Source organism: Anomaloglossus baeobatrachus, chromosome 6, assembly GCF_048569485.1.
Source record: "Anomaloglossus baeobatrachus isolate aAnoBae1 chromosome 6, aAnoBae1.hap1, whole genome shotgun sequence".
NCBI lineage: Eukaryota > Metazoa > Chordata > Amphibia > Anura > Aromobatidae > Anomaloglossus > Anomaloglossus baeobatrachus.
The window spans coordinates 163,191,026-163,207,528 of NC_134358.1; the positions used below are offsets into that span (position 1 = coordinate 163,191,026).

Below are 16,503 nucleotides of genomic sequence, written 5' to 3' on the forward strand. Positions count from 1 at the left end.
AGGAAGTCTCTCAAAGCTGCTAAATAGAAGCACAGAAGAGAGTCCCAACTTCAGCCTTAAAGGTCCAGGGCAACTATCACTAAATTGGTGGTTGTTTTCCTAGTATATGCATTATGACATTTTTAATTTTCCAGAAGGTGATAGATCTTGAGCATAAGATTCTTTCTTATATGAATACTGCATAGTAAATTGCATCCTCTATACTGACATCTGCTGGGGTATGGACATCATTTAATAAAACAGCAGCCACTAAAACAAAACGTGATGGCTTAGTCTGTTACCAAACAGCTGCTTCATTTTACCCCATGTTTTGCAGCAACTGTGCCCATCCTTCTACTATGGAAATGTCAGTGTGTGCTGTGACGTAGATCAGCTGAACACTCTGAACCGAAACCTGCAGCTGCCCTTACAGTTCTTATCCAGGTAAGTGGCTGGAACCGCTCAGTCCTCATACTGGAGTGTTCCATTACATAATGGCACAATGTCTTTGCAGTTTAATTTTCTGGAACAAACATAACCTCTTACAATGCAGGACTCGAGGAATACTTATGTATCTGTGCTTTCACTCCAGTGTCTGCTGTGCACGCTGCTTTATTCATTGCCACCTACAAACTGAATTTAGATTTTTTTTGATGTTTACCGTATTTTTCGGACCACAAGATGCACTTTCCCCCCCCCCCCAAGTGTTGGGGGAAAGTGGGGGGTGCGTCTTATGGTCTGAATGTGGCTGCGGGGAATGAGGGTGCTGCGGTGGAGCGGGTCATTGGGGGCACGAGCAGGCTGCAGCAGCCTGCCGTGACCACGTGGACCCGCTCATTTAATATGCACGCCCATCCCCTGCCCATCATCCCTCAGCGCTGAAGCAGGCACTGACAGGTGGGCGGGATGATGGGCGGGGGATAAACAGCCGGCCCGCATGATCACCCCTGGCAACTACGGGCTGGAGTGATCATGTGCTGTATTCACTGCTCCCCGCGCATCATCATCAGCGCTGGGAGCAGTGAATCAGTGTACAATACTCACCATTCCCCTGGAGCATCGCTCGTCCTCCCGTCTGTCAGCGGCAGCGCCGCTGAGTAAAGCCGTCCCAGTTACCCTGCTGCATCGCGATCATCTCCTGTGTCTGTGCCGGCGGCTGGGTGGAGACTAGCGGCGCGAACAGCGATGACGTGCACGTGTCCACACGCAGCCGCCGGCACAGACACAGGAGATGATCGCGATGCAGCAGGGTAACTGGGACGGCTCCACTCAGCGGCGCTGACACAGACAGGAGGACGAGCGATGCTGCAGGGAGTGAGGTAAGGTGAGGTGAGTATGAACGTTTACTTTTTTTTTTATGTGCCACAGGATGCGGCCATACACCAGGATGGGGTCATATGAGCAGGATGGGGTCATATGAGCAGGATGGGGTCATATGAGCAGGATGGTCTCATATGAGCAGGATGGGGGTCATATGAGCAGGATGGGGGTCATATGAGCAGGATGGGGGTCATATTATGAGCAGGATGGGGGTCATATTATGAGCAGGATGGGGGTCATATTATGAGCAGGATGGGGGTCATATTATGAGCAGGATGGGGGTATATTATGAGCAGGATGGGGGTATATTATGAGCAGGATGGGGGTATATAGCCGGATGCGGCCATATGGCAGGATGACGGTATATAGCAGGATGAGGGACATATACTGTGTATACAAGGCAGGAGGATCATTACCAGGATGCGGCACCTTAGTAGAGAATTTGGGGACATTACCCCCATAATAGTGTCAGCAGCAGATCCTCGTCCCATAACAGTGTGTCATGACCACATTTTTTGCTTAAAATTTTATTTTCCTATTTTCCTCCTCTAAAACCAGGGTGCGTCTTATAGTCCGGTGCGTCTTATAGTCCGAAAAATACGGTACTTATTGTAAATGTGCATGTTTTTATAAAGTAATTAAAAAAGGCATTGGAAATTTAAAGGAACCTTATATCATACATTTCCCTCTAGCTAATAGCAGCATATTAAGTCTAAATTAATTACCCTTTTTAAAGGGAACCTGTCAGGTGAGAATTCCTATCTGGGTTAAGTCAGAGTAGGCTAATGGTTATAATTACCTTCAAGATCATGTCCGGTATCGTTCAGCAGTGAAACAAGAAAATAACATACTGGCGCAGAACCTTGTTTTTTTCCAGTTTTCGAGTTGGGATGAAATTCGACAATCATGGCGCTTCTCCAATCATGTACACTGGTCACTTGATTGACACCACCCTCACCCTGTGAATGTGCCGAGCGGGTCACTAATCAAGGAACAGTGGGTGTGATTACAGCGCTGACCATTCATTGCTGTGGCTCCACCCAGATGACTGGAAGTGAGCAGCGCATGGCCAGGATCTGACTTCATTCCATGGCTTCTGATAACACTGCTGATTTAGAATAAGAACACCCAAAAGTAATAATCCCCAATACTACCCTGCCAGTGTGTGATGACCGGATCTCTTTAAATTGTCACATTCTCTAAACCCTTAAAGATTACATTTTTCAGCTATATAATATAGTAGGGAATTGAGTTTTAAAGGGAAATAAACTTGATCCACTTTTTATTTTCCAGGTGTCCTTCTTGTTTCTATAATTTAATGACTTTGTTTTGTGAGCTGACTTGTAGTCCTCGACAGTCGGAGTTTCTAAATGTCACCGCTACCCTTTCCAATGACGAGAAGAAAAGCATTACAGAGATGCAGTATTATATTGGGAAAAGTTTTGCAGATGGTAAGTAATTAATATATTGTGCATAAACACACATCTGTATTTAAGGCAGTCGTGTAGGAAAAAATAAAAAAATCACCAGTTTAGTATGTGCAGTCTTCTGTATGACCATGTAAGCAGAGTGGTCAATCTGGACCCTCCTGGCAGTGAACCAAAGCGTATGACTTCCAGGAGAGAAGAATGGTCGCCCATAGTATTCCCAGTGATTGCCCATAGTTGGAGTAGCCAAGCCCGGATGGAAGCCTTCATTTGCAATTGGAATTTTCTTAATGTAACTTTCCGTACTGAGTTCAGTCATTGTTTGACAGATTTATTTATTATTGGTAAGATTATAATACATTTATATAGGACAAGCCAAAAAAATGAGAATTCCTCCTGATACTCTCAAAATACAGCATACCATTCACTATAAAGCATGCTTGAAATGCCCCTATGGCCATACAGAGATGTGGAGTACTGTGCTTGTGTGAAATATTAACCATGGACACTTCTGTGATCTGTATCTTTCCCCTTCCAATATTTATTCTTCAGGAATGTACAATGCTTGCAAAGACGTGGAAGCTCCATCAAGTAATGTAAAAGCCTTGAGTTTAATGTGCGGGAGAGAAGCAAAAGACTGCAATGCCACTAACTGGATCGAGTACATGTTCAATAAGGACAACGGACAGACCCCTTTTACCATCACTCCCATATTTTCAGGTATAGCATTTCTCATATTTCCATGCATGGATTTTTTTCATGAAGACTTTCTACCAATGCTGTTTAATTTTGATTAGCATTCACATTGCTTGTCGTACACCAGATTCTGATACCGACTGTTCGGTGTGAAGGCGCCCATACATTCAGTGGCGAACCTGCCGGTTTCTAACAGACCAGCCAACCATCTAATGTGTCTCTGCCAACAGATGGCGAGAGATGGATTGGGTATTAGCTGAGAGTTATGCCAACCCCCGAGGTGTCTGGCAGCAGCTTACTTTACACTGTCCATTGAATACCAATGTACGCTCAGATGAGCATGCATGTATATGTATTGGGGAGACTGGAGAGATGGTTAACTAAACAATTGGCAAAGCTTAGTATAAGATGTATAGACACATTGAATTTCATAGATTGGTGCAATCACTGTTTAAAAGTGTAACTGGTTTTTTTTTTTTAATTTTTATGTCATGAATCAATAATGCACATGAAAATAAGCAACTTTGTAATATATCTTATCAGACAAATCTGCTTCTTTCTCCAACAAGACTGATCAGTCATTCTCAATTCATGGTAAAATCTCTTCATTGAACAGATATTTACATTACTGAGAGGGATCCTTATCAGTAGCAATTGCCATCTCCTATATAGAGGGGGGGAGAGAAGTAACTGTCTCAAACACCAAACCCCCTGTACCAACCCCTCCCTTTCCTTTACATAGGGGCTGACCGTTGCTACTGGTAAGATTTTAGGGAGGTGGGGAGGAGTGAGCTAGAGGTAGTTACTCCCTCATCCTCCCATCTTCCTACAGTCTTAGCAGTCCCAGTAATCTAAAAATGTGTGCTTTGGATATACAAAACAAGAAAGCCTGCGGAGACACCATCACATGTTTCTCAACGCTGGCAGGAAACTAGCCAGGTCTTTCACCGGAAAGGAACAACCACGGGAAGGGCAGTCTCCAGTCAAGGAGACCACCTATGCTAAACATGGTAGCCATCCACAGACAGCTGTTTCGGGGTATTTGCCCCCTCATCAGTGTGGAGTAGGAAACTGGCTAGTGGGAGCAATGCCTAGTAGAAGACTACATAAGCAAGGATGGTTGACCTTAGGGAGATCAACATCCAACACCGCGAAGCACCATCACGTGTTTCTCAACGCAGTGATTCTAGAGCATTGCTCTAGAATCACTCTGTTGAGAAACACGTGATGGTGTCTCCGCAGTGTTGGATGTTGATCTCCCTAAGGTCAACCATCCTTGCTTATGCTTTGGATATACGGTAGATTTTACGAGTGTATTGAGAATGTACTGGTGGATATAAGGGAGATTTCTTTGAGACACTTAAGCAATTTTGTAATGTTTATGTGCACTGTATTTCTTTTTCTGTCAAGGGCCATTTGAATATTTAGAACATCAACATCATACAAAATTATCAACTTGAAAATTATCATGCTGTATTTGTGCAAACTTAATGTGATGGCTGGAACGGTTTCTTTTTGGCGAGATGTGGTTTAGATTGATAGTGTTGCTGCTCGAAACTCATTCAAAATATTTGCGTCAGACGGTCCACAGCAGTCTATTATTTTTTTTTTTTTTTGTGTGTGTACAGAACTGTATGCTGCAGCAAGTTGCTCTGAGCGCAGCTGCATATTCCATTACACGTTGTCTACTCGGTGGGAAATTCATCACTAATGTAACATTTATAGACTGAAGCAGTGGGAGGTCTGCTGTATACATCACATAGGATCCATCATAACTATATATCACATAGGATACATTGAGACTGCTGTATATATGGCACATGGGAAACGCGGAGACTTCTTTGTATACTTCACATAGGAGATGCGGAGACTGCTGTATATACATCACGTAGGAGATGCGGAGACTGCTGTATATACATCACATAGGAGATATGGAGATTGCTGTATATACGGAACATAGAGACTGGGTCTTGAATTTGTATTTCTCATATTGCATTGAGGCTGCTGCTCTCATAATGGGATGGGATCACAGAGTGCGCTAACTCTGCCTACAAAGGACATGCTGATGCTTGCACTGGCCAGTGTCAGGATGTAATCCTTAATTGTGAACACCACAGTATTCTGTAGTGAATACACTGTACTCATCATATTCTAAGGAGGAATTGAGGGCCCGGCAAAATGGGCCATCAAGCACTGCAGTTCCCAAGAATCTGCCAGGGGCCCAGATGTAATGACATTGCAGGATGTCGAGAGCCTGTGGGCCAGAGTTTCCCCTCACCTGTTTTTAAGCTATCTGCTTCTAAGATCTTTATTATTTTTTATTTTTTTTTTTTTGAGAGAGAGAGGATTAATAAATATGATCATCGGTTGTGCCTTTGCTAATAACTCCAGCGAGCAACGGTAATCTGTGTTTGAACCTGGCAGCAAATTCTGTTTCCCTGCAGCTACCTCAGGAGAAGTTTGGCATTAGCGTTCCTGTTAAAATCAATGATTTGTAATGCAAGTCCCTGTCATTACTCCAGAGAGATGCAGCAGCAAATTGAAACTCCCTTATTAGCTCACAATGCCCTAATGTAGCTGAAATTGTTACATACGTGGTCGGTCTTAAATTTGTACAACCCCTTTATCTCAAGATGTCTGTATGGCACTGGCTCGAGAGCGGAGCTTTTTTTATGCATCTTTGGTATGTCCGCACTCCATAGTAATCATTTTGACCTTTTCTTTGTCGCTCCTTATTGGGAGACCCAGACAATTGGGTGTATAGCTATGCCTCCGGAGGCCACACAAAGTATTACACTAAAAGTGTAACGCCCCTCCCCTTCAGCCTATACACCCCCCGTGCTGCCACGGGCTCATCAGTTTTTATGCTTTGTGCGAAGGAGGCAGACATCCACGCATAGCTCCACAGCTTAGTCAGCAGCAGCTGCTGACTATGTCGGATGGAAGAAAAGAGGGCCCATAACAGGGCCCCCAGCATGCTCCCTTCTCACCCCACTCTTGTCGGCGGTGTTGTTAAGGTTGAGGTATCCATTGCGGGTACGGAGGCTGGAGCCCACATGCTGCTTTCCTTCCCCATCCCTCAATTAGGGCTCTGGGTGAAGTGGGATCTTTTCGGTCTCCAGGCACAGGAGACAGTGCTCCATCCACAGCTCCTGAGTACTCTGCTGGATAAGAGCCGAGTATCGTTCAGGGACATGGCCCTGCTACTTTGAGGTACTCTGTGTCCCCGTGGGGACCGCGCACAGCAACACTCCAGCATTGCTGGGTGTGCTAGTGCACCGGGGACAGCAGCGCTGGCTGCGTTTGTGCCATTACACACTTCAGCATCGCTGAGTGTGTTCGTGTAGGGGGACTGCCGCGCTGACCGCCGCTGCCATGGTTATCACTGCGGCGCGGCTGGGACTGTTAGTGCGCCAGGGACTTCCGCGCCGACCGCGCTTATACGGCGGCCGCGCTTATAACTCGAGTCCCCGGCTTTTGCGGCCTAGTCTCGTTTTCTTCCCGCCCCCAGGCCTGCCAATCAGGGGAAGGGCGGGACGCTGTACAGGACGGCAGCACTGAGGGCTGGAGCATGCTTTGCATACTCCACCCCCCTCACTCTGCACAGTGGGGCACCAGTTCCCGCACTTTTCTGGGTCACGCCCACGGCTCCCTCCTCTCCTCAGGACGCCGGCAGCCATTCCTCTCAGCTCTGCTAACGCTGGAGAGGAGAGACAAGCTCAGGGAGACCCAGGCAGGATTTCTGGTGCCCACACAACCGCATTGCGTGGGCGGTAAGCAGCACCTGTGGTGCTGGCCCCACTAGTGCAGAAGTGTACTTATAGATTATATGATTATAGACTATACTTTACACTGTATGGTGCACTGTTGATTTCTGGCTATATACCCTCCTGTATTGCTCAGAGGAGACAACAGCATGTCGTCCACAAATAGCAAGAGTGCCAAAGCACAGACTTACTATGCTGCTTGTGCAGCATGTATGGCTATACTGCCGGCAGGTTCCACTGACCCTCATTGTGTGCAATGCTCGGCCCCTGTGGCACTTTCTCAGCCGGAGCCTCTGCTAAGGGTGGCCCAGGGAGAACCACCTGTTAACACTGTCCAGGTGACCGGGACGGAGTTTGCAGTTTTTACTGAAAGACTTTCTGAGACTATGGCTAAGATATTAGAAGCCTTGCAGTCCAGGCCGGCATCTCAAGCCATGGGCACTGTGGAATCATTGCCCCCTGGTCCCCTTCAGTTGGAACAGCAATGTCCTCCTGGGGTGTCTCATGGATCCCAGGGTGAGGTCTCTGACACGGACCGCAGCCCCAGACCGATTAAGCGAGCTCGCTATGCTATCCCCTTGACATCATCACAATGTTCAGGGTCTCAGCGAGAGGACTCTCTGTATGATGAAGCGGAGGTAGCTGATCAGGATTCTGATCCTGAAGCCGCTCTCAACCTTGATACTCCTGATGGGGACGCCATAGTGAATGATCTTATTGCGTCCATCAATCAAATGTTGGATATTTCTCCCTCAGCTCCTCCAGTGGAGGAGTCAGCTTCTCAGCAGGAGAAATTCCGTTTCAGGTTTCCCAAGCGTACAAAGAGTATGTTTCTGGACCACTCTGACTTCAGAGAGGCAGTCCAGAAACACCGAGCTTGTCCAGATAAGCGTTTTTCCAAGCGCCTTAAGGATACACGTTACCCTTTCCCCCCTGATGTGGTCAAGGGCTGGACTCAGTGTCCCAAGGTGGATCCTCCAATCTCCAGACTGGCGGCTAGATCCATAGTTGCAGTGGAAGATGGAGCTTCACTCAAGGATGCCACTGACAGACAGATGGAGCTCTGGTTGAAATCCATCTATGAAGCTATCGGCGCGTCTTTTGCTCCAGCATTCGCAGCCGTATGGGCACTCCAAGCTATCTCAGCTGGTCAGGCGCAAATTGACGCACTCACACGTACGTCTGCGCCGCAGGTGGCGTCCATAACCTCTCAAACGTCGGCATTTGCGTCCTACGCTATTAATGCTGTCCTGGACTCTGCGAGCCGTACGGCGGTTGCAGCCGACAATTCGGTGGCAATACGCAGGGCCTTGTGGCTGCGGGAATGGAAGGCAGATTCGGCTTCCAAAAAGTGCTTAACTGGATTGCCATTTTCTGGCGACCGTTTGTTTGGTGAGAGATTGGATGAAATCATCAAACAATCCAAGGGAAAGGAAACATCCTTACCCCAGGCCAAACCAAAAACACCCCAACAGAGGAGGGGACAGTCGAGGTTTCGGTCCTTTCGGGGTGCGGGCAGGTCCCAATTCTCCTCGTCCAAAAGGCCGCAGAAGGATCAGAGGAACTCCGACGCATGGCGGTCTAAATCACGCCCTAAAAAGACCGCCGGAGGTGCCGCTACTAAGGCGGCTTCTTCATGACTTACGGCCTCCTCACACCGCATCCTCGGTCGGTGGCAGGCTCTCCCGCTTTTGCGACACCTGGCTGCCACAAGTAAAAGACCGTTGGGTGAGAGACATTTTGTCTCACGGTTACAGGATAGAGTTCAGCTCTCGTCCTCCGACTCGATTCTTCAGAACATCTCCGCCTCCCGAGCGAGCCGAGGCTCTTCTGCAGGCGGTGGGCATTCTGAAGGCAGAAGGAGTGGTGGTCCCGGTTCCTCTTCAGCAACAGGGTCACGGTTTCTACTCCAACCTGTTTGTGGTTCCAAAGAAGGACGGGTCCTTCCGTCCTGTTTTGGACCTAAAACTGCTCAACAAACACGTAAGGACCAGGCGGTTCCGGATGGAATCCCTCCGCTCCGTCATCGCCTCAATGTCCCAAGGAGATTTCCTAGCATCGATCGATATCAAGGATGCTTATCTCCACGTACCAATTGCTCCAGAGCATCAGCGCTTCTTGCGCTTCGCCATAGGAGACGAACACCTTCAGTTCGCGGCACTGCCGTTCGGCCTGGCGACAGCCCCAAGGGTTTTCACCAAGGTCATGGCTACAGTAGTTGCGGTCCTCCACTCTCAGGGTCACTCAGTGATACCTTACTTAGACGATCTGCTGGTCAAGGCACCCTCTCAAGAGCCATGCCAACACAGCATCAACGTTACTCTGGAGATTCTCCAGAGTTTCGGGTGGATCATCAATTTTCCAAAGTCAAATCTGACACCAGTCCAATCGCTGACATATCTTGGCATGGAGTTTCATACTCTTCCAGCGATAGTGAAGCTTCCGCTGGACAAACAGCGTTCACTACAGACAGGGGTGCAATCTCTCCTTCAAGGTCGGTCACACCCCTTGAGGCGCCTCATGCACTTCCTGGGGAAGATGGTGGCAGCAATGGAAGCAGTCCCTTTCGCGCAGTTTCACCTGCGTCCACTTCAATGGGACATCCTACGCAAGTGGGACAGGATGCCGACGTCCCTAGACAGGAACGTCTCCCTCTCTCAGGCAACCAAAGCTTCCCTTCGGTGGTGGCTTCTTCCCACCTCATTATCGAAGGGGAAATCCTTCTTACCCCCATCCTGGGCGGTGGTCACGACGGACGCGAGTCTATCAGGGTGGGGAGCAGTTTTTCTCCACCACAGGGCTCAGGGTACGTGGACTCAGCAAGAGTCCTCACTTCAGATCAATGTTCTGGAGATCAGGGCAGTGTATCTTGCCCTAAAAGCGTTCCAGCAGTGGCTGGAAGGCAAGCAGATCCGAATTCAGTCGGACAACTCCACAGCGGTGGCTTACATCAACCACCAAGGTGGGACACGCAGTCGGCAAGCCTTCCAGGAAGTCCGGCGGATTCTGCTGTGGGTGGAAGCCACAGCATCCACCATATCCGCAGTTCACATCCCGGGCGTAGAAAACTGGGAAGCAGACTTTCTCAGTCGCCAGGGCATGGACGCAGGGGAATGGTCCCTTCACCCGGACGTGTTTCAGGAGATCTGTTACCGCTGGGGGATGCCGGACGTCGACCTAATGGCGTCACGGCACAACAACAAGGTCCCAACATTCATGGCTCGATCTCAAGATCACAGAGCTCTGGCGGCAGACGCCTTAGTTCAGGATTGGTCGCAGTTTCGGCTTCCTTATGTGTTTCCTCCTCTGGCACTGTTGCCCAGAGTGTTACGCAAGATCAGGGCCGACTGCCGCCGCGTCATCCTCGTCGCTCCAGACTGGCCGAGGAGGTCGTGGTACCCGGATCTGTGGCATCTCACGGTCGGCGAACCGTGGGCACTGCCAGACCGACCAGATTTGCTGTCTCAAGGGCCGTTTTTCCATCTGAATTCTGCGGCCCTCAACCTGACTGTGTGGCCATTGAGTCCTGGATCCTAGCGTCTTCAGGATTATCTCAAGAGGTCATTGCCACTATGAGACAGGCTAGGAAACCAACGTCCGCCAAGATCTACCACAGGACGTGGAAAATATTCCTGTCGTGGTGCTCTGCTCAGGGGTTTTCTCCCTGGCCATTTGCCTTGCCCACTTTTCTGTCCTTTCTTCAATCCGGATTGGAAAAGGGTTTGTCGCTAGGCTCCCTTAAGGGACAAGTCTCTGCGCTCTCTGTGTTTTTTCAGAAGCGCCTGGCCAGACTCCCACAGGTACGCACGTTCCTGCAAGGGGTTTGTCACATCGTCCCTCCTTACAAGCGTCCGTTAGAACCCTGGGATCTGAACAGGGTGCTGATGGTTCTTCAGAAACCACCGTTCGAGCCAATGAGGGATATTTCGCTCGCACGCCTTTCGCAGAAAGTGGTTTTTCTAGTAGCAGTCACCTCACTTCGGAGAGTGTCTGAGTTGGCAGCGTTATCATGCAAAGCTCCTTTCCTGGTGTTTCACCAGGACAAGGTGGTTCTGCGTCCGGTTCCGGAATTCCTCCCTAAGGTGGTATCCCCTTTTCATCTCAATCAGGACATCTCCTTACCCTCGTTTTGTCCTCATCCAGTTCACCAATGTGAAAAGGATTTGCACTTGTTAGATCTGGTGAGAGCACTCAGACTCTACATTTCTCGTACGGCGCCCCTGCGCCGCTCGGATGCACTCTTTGTCCTTGTCGCTGGCCAGCGTAAAGGGACACAAGCTTCCAAGTCAACCCTGGCTCGGTGGATCAAGGAACCAATTCTCGAAGCTTACCGTTCCTCGGGGCTTCCGGTTCCCTCAGGACTGAAGGCCCATTCTACCAGGGCCGTGGGAGCGTCCTGGGCCTTGCGGCACCAGGCTACGGCTCAGCAGGTGTGTCAGGCAGCTACCTGGTCGAGCCTGCACACTTTCACGAAACACTATCAGGTGCATACCTATGCTTCGGCAGATGCCAGCCTAGGTAGGCGAGTCCTTCAGGCGGCAGTTGCCCACCTGTAGGACGGAGCCGTTACGGCTCTATTATGAGGTATTATTTACCCACCCAGGGACTGCTTTTGGACGTCCCAATTGTCTGGGTCTCCCAATAAGGAGCGACAAAGAAGAAGGGAATTTTGTTTACTTACCGTAAATTCCTTTTCTTCTAGCTCCAATTGGGAGACCCAGCACCCGCCCCTGTTTTTGTATACACATGTTGTTCATGTTAAATGGTTTCAGTTCTCCGATATTCCTTCGGATTGAATTTACTTTAAACCAGTTTATAATTTTTTCCTCCTTCGGGCTTTTGCACCAAAACTGATGAGCCCGTGGCAGCACGGGGGGTGTATAGGCTGAAGGGGAGGGGCGTTACACTTTTAGTGTAATACTTTGTGTGGCCTCCGGAGGCATAGCTATACACCCAATTGTCTGGGTCTCCCAATTGGAGCTAGAAGAAAAGGAATTTACGGTAAGTAAACAAAATTCCCTTCTTTAAATGCCACTATCAAGCATAACAGCAGCATGTAAGCTCAAGAAGGCAAATGTCACCTCAATTGGTCTCCGGTGTATCGAGATCCCTCCATTAATTCTCAGTGAGACTGCCGGAGACTTCCTCCAAGTGCAATACAATATTCGTCAACACAGACAATGGAGGAGATGGAGAAATTAATGTCTCCTTCTCTACACCTCTTATCCAATTCTTGCATGCGAAAGAATCCGATCACTGGGAAATGAGACTCTGCTCGTGCTTGGAGCAGGGTTTGATCAAAGTGTCATTTGCATAATGCATCTGATTCTCTCACAACACAGAGAATACCATCCGCTTTAAGAAATGTCCCATTATTGACAGTCCTAACAATCACTGCAGAATGCTCATTACCACACTGTAGCTTCTGATGTAGTTGTAGCCCTTTTTTAGAAGCTTATAGAAATTGTGACTGAAATTGCTTGTAATTACAGATGAACCCTTCCTCCAAATGATTCCAATGAACAATGCAACCAAAGGATGCAATGAGTCAGTGGATGAAGATGGTGCCCCATGCAGCTGTCAAGACTGTACCCCGGTTTGTGGAGAAAGACCTCAACCTCCACCGCCTCCAAAGCCGTGGCTGATTTGGGGCTTTGATGCAATGGTTGTTATCATGTGGCTCTCCTACGCTGTCTTTTTACTGCTTTTCTGTGCGGCTGTCATTGGAGCTTGGTGCTACAGGTACGAGTACTTTCTTTGGGGTGGGCTACATGGTGGGGCCAGTTCTTCATGTGATCCTAGTGAAATGCAGTCTATATAATAAATATATTGTAAGTTTGCCAATGTATGTAAAGCGCTGTGGGATTAACACATATATGTGTGCGTGTATATATATGTATATGTGTATAAATAATATATATATATATATATATATATATATGTATATATGTATGTGTAAGTTTGGACACACATTCTCATCTCTAGAACAACTGTTAAGAGGAGACTTTGTGCAGCAGGCCTTCATGGTAAAATAGCTTCTAGGAAACAACTGCTAAGGACAGGCAACAAGCAGAAGAGACTTGTTTGGGCTAAATAACACAAGGAATGGACATTAGACCAGTGGAAATCTGTGCTTTGGTCTGATGAGTCCAAATTTGAGATCTTTGGATCCAACCACCATGTCTTTGTAGAAAAGGTGAACGGATGCACTCTACATGGCTGGTTCCCACAGTGAAGCATGGTAGGAGGAGGTGTGGGGGTGCTTTGCTGGTGACTTTGTAGAAAAGGTGAACGGATGCACTGTACATGGCTGGTTCCCACCGTGAAGCATGGAGGAGGAGGTGTGGGGGTGCTTTGCTGGTGACACTGTTGGGGATTTATTCAAAACTAGCTGTACTACCCGGCTTCGCCCGGGTTAATAACTGTTTTTAACAAAATAGAATGTATTATCAAAAATTTATTCTGTACACAAAAGCCACAAAACAAATAGATAAAAATGTAATTATTAAAAGGCAAAAACTAAGCTAATACAAGCATTTCACAACATATATTTCAACACCACAGATATTCCACACAGATTTAACTAAACTGGCCAAGTAATGTGCTCCGTCTGTCTCTTTCCCCGTCTGTCTCTTTCCCCACCGACATTTTATTACCTCACATATAAGCTTCTTATACTATGAATGTCTTTTGTTCCTATAGCAACCAATCACTACTCCTACTAATAACCTGTAGTTCCAGGCTCCATTTACTTTTAATTGAGCCGTGTTTTTTGGAGCGTAACTGTAAAGCGCGGGGTTGCATGTTCCTGTCAAAACATAGTCTACGATGTTCCCTGGGTCACATGAGGTGTCTGCAAAATTTCGTGACTGTAAATGCGACTGTGCGTATACACTTTTCGTTTCACTTTTTCCCCATTATGTCGATAGGGGCGAAATTGATTGGTAAATTGGAACGCGCGGGATTAAAATTTCACCTCACAACATAGCCTATGACGCTCTCGGGGTCCAGACGTGTGAGTGTGCAAAATTTTGTGGCTGTAGCTGCGACGGTACAGATGCCAATCCCTGACACACACCACACACACACCTTTATATATTAGATTGAAGGCATACTAAACCAGCATTGCTACCACAGCACTTTGCAGCGGCGTGGTATTCCATCCGGTTTGCGTTTAGTTGGACCATCATTTATTGTTCAAGAGGACAATGACCCCAAACACACCTCCAGGCTGTGTAAATGCTATTTGACTAAGGTTAGGTTCACATTTCCGTTTTTTGCATCAGTCACATGCGTTGCTTGACGCTTGTGACTTATGCGTTGTACAACGGATGACAAGAATTAGAATTCATTGTCGGACTCCGTTGTAAAAGAGAGAGCGATCAGCTGATCGTTCACAATAGCCGGCCGGCTTTTGAGAGCGAACAGATGATCTTCCGGCGCCAGCTAATGCGAGCGATCAGCCAATCACTCACAGCAGCCGGCCCCCGGGTGATCAGCCGATCGCTCACAGCCGCCGGGTGATCAGCTGATCGTTCGGCCGCCGAGAATGTATGCGGGGTGGGTGGAGCAGAGCGGGGCCATGGCTCTGAGGATGTTAGTGTCTGGGACTGCATGGCTGGGGACGTGTGTGTGTGTGTGTGTGTGTGTGTGTGTGTGTGTGTATACATGCCGAGTGCCGGAGGGGGCGGAGACTAGCGGGGAAGTATCGGGCTCCCTGCACACGTAGCCAGGGTAAATATTGGGTAACTAAGCAAAGCACTTTGCTTGGTTACCCGATATTTACCTTGGTTACGTGTGCAGGGAGCCAGAGAGAGCATGCGCAGCGAAATCCTACGGATTGCGCTGCTCAAAAAACGTTACAAGCTGCGTTCCTGCCACCCGGCGGTCAGTCGTTCCACAACTGATCAGTTGGGCGGAGGATGCAACGCAGCATCAGTCACAATCCGCTGCTCATACAAGTTTATGGGAACAACGGATTCTGTTGTTTACCAGACCGCGGATTGTGACAGATACAAATTGACGGAAATGTGAACCTAGCCTAAGAAGGAGAGTGATGGGGTGCTACGCCAGATGACCTGGCCTCCACAGTCACCAGACCTGAACCCAATCGAGATGCTTTGGGGTGAGCTGGACCGCAGAGTGAAGGCAAAAGGGCCAACAAGTGCAAAGCATCTCTGGGAACTCCTTCAAGACTGTTGGAAAACCATTTCCGGTGACTACCTCTTGAAGCTCATCAAGAGTGGGCAAAGCAGTAATGAAAGCAAAAGGTGGCTACTTTGAAGACTCTAGAATATAAGACATATTTTCAGTTGTTTCACACTTTTTTTTTTTTTTAAGTATTTCATTCCACATGTTTTCATTCATAGCATTGATGTCTTCAATGTGAATCTACAATTTTCAGAGTCCTGAAAATAAAGAAAACTCTTTTGAATGAGGTGTGTCCAAACTTTTGGTCTGTACTGTGTGTGTATAGATGGATAGATAGATGGATAGATGGATGGATAGATAGATAGATGGAGAGAGCTAGCTATAGATATAGATTATATATTATAACTTGTCGTGGGTTGTTTTTTTTTTTTTCTTTTTTTTTTTTTTTTAGCGAAGCTAGAATTATTTATTATATGCTCCTGGGTTGGTGACTTTTGTGGTCTGCTTGAATTTGTGTACATTGATCTGTAGGAAATGTCTCATTCGGCTCCACTTCTATTGGTTTCTACATTATATAATCTGAACAAAATCTTTAGCTTCATTTCAGTGGTGAAAAACTGTTTTATTTCACGTTAAAATCGTAAACTAATAACCTGTGTAAATCCTGTGAGCTCTCTTTTCTGCCATCATCAAATTCTGGAATGGAAATGTGGAGTTCTGTGTATTCATAACCTAAAAGTGCCACCATTATTAGATGTTTAGTAAATAAAGAGCAATTTCTATTACAAAATAGCTGCCAGCACAGCAACATTTAAAAGTACAAAAGGTTAGCATATACTGTATATGTATGAGACTTTAACTTATATGGTCTCCGGTGAGCAGTGGGCGCACACTCCTGGTAGGAACTGTGTAAGCCTTTGGACACCTTCACTCCAGGTGATGTCTGTTCCTCCAGCTTTATCTGCAGCACCACTTACAGATTTACAGCATCCAGTGTCAGAATATGATTCAGCATGACTGGCAAATGTTCACTTGTCCTTTTTTCTTTCAGGAGAAAGAAGATCGTTTCAGAATACGCCCCAATCGACACCACATTAGCCTATTCGGTCAACTACACGCCTATATCGGGTATGACCAAAATGCACAGCTGTAATACAGGTGTA

The 16,503-nt window shown here is 47.4% G+C and overlaps 1 protein-coding gene across 1 annotated transcript in view; it reads left to right on the forward strand.

Moving 5' to 3' along the window:
• NPC1 (NPC intracellular cholesterol transporter 1) overlaps nt 1-16,503 on the forward strand; it is an 84,740-nt gene that overhangs the window by 4,774 nt on the left and 63,463 nt on the right. The window contains exons 2-6 of the mRNA XM_075316051.1: nt 289-423; nt 2,593-2,750; nt 3,279-3,446; nt 12,682-12,931; nt 16,392-16,468. Coding sequence (XP_075172166.1) covers nt 289-423; nt 2,593-2,750; nt 3,279-3,446; nt 12,682-12,931; nt 16,392-16,468 — 788 coding nt within the window. The remainder of the gene's footprint in view (nt 1-288; nt 424-2,592; nt 2,751-3,278; nt 3,447-12,681; nt 12,932-16,391; nt 16,469-16,503) is intronic.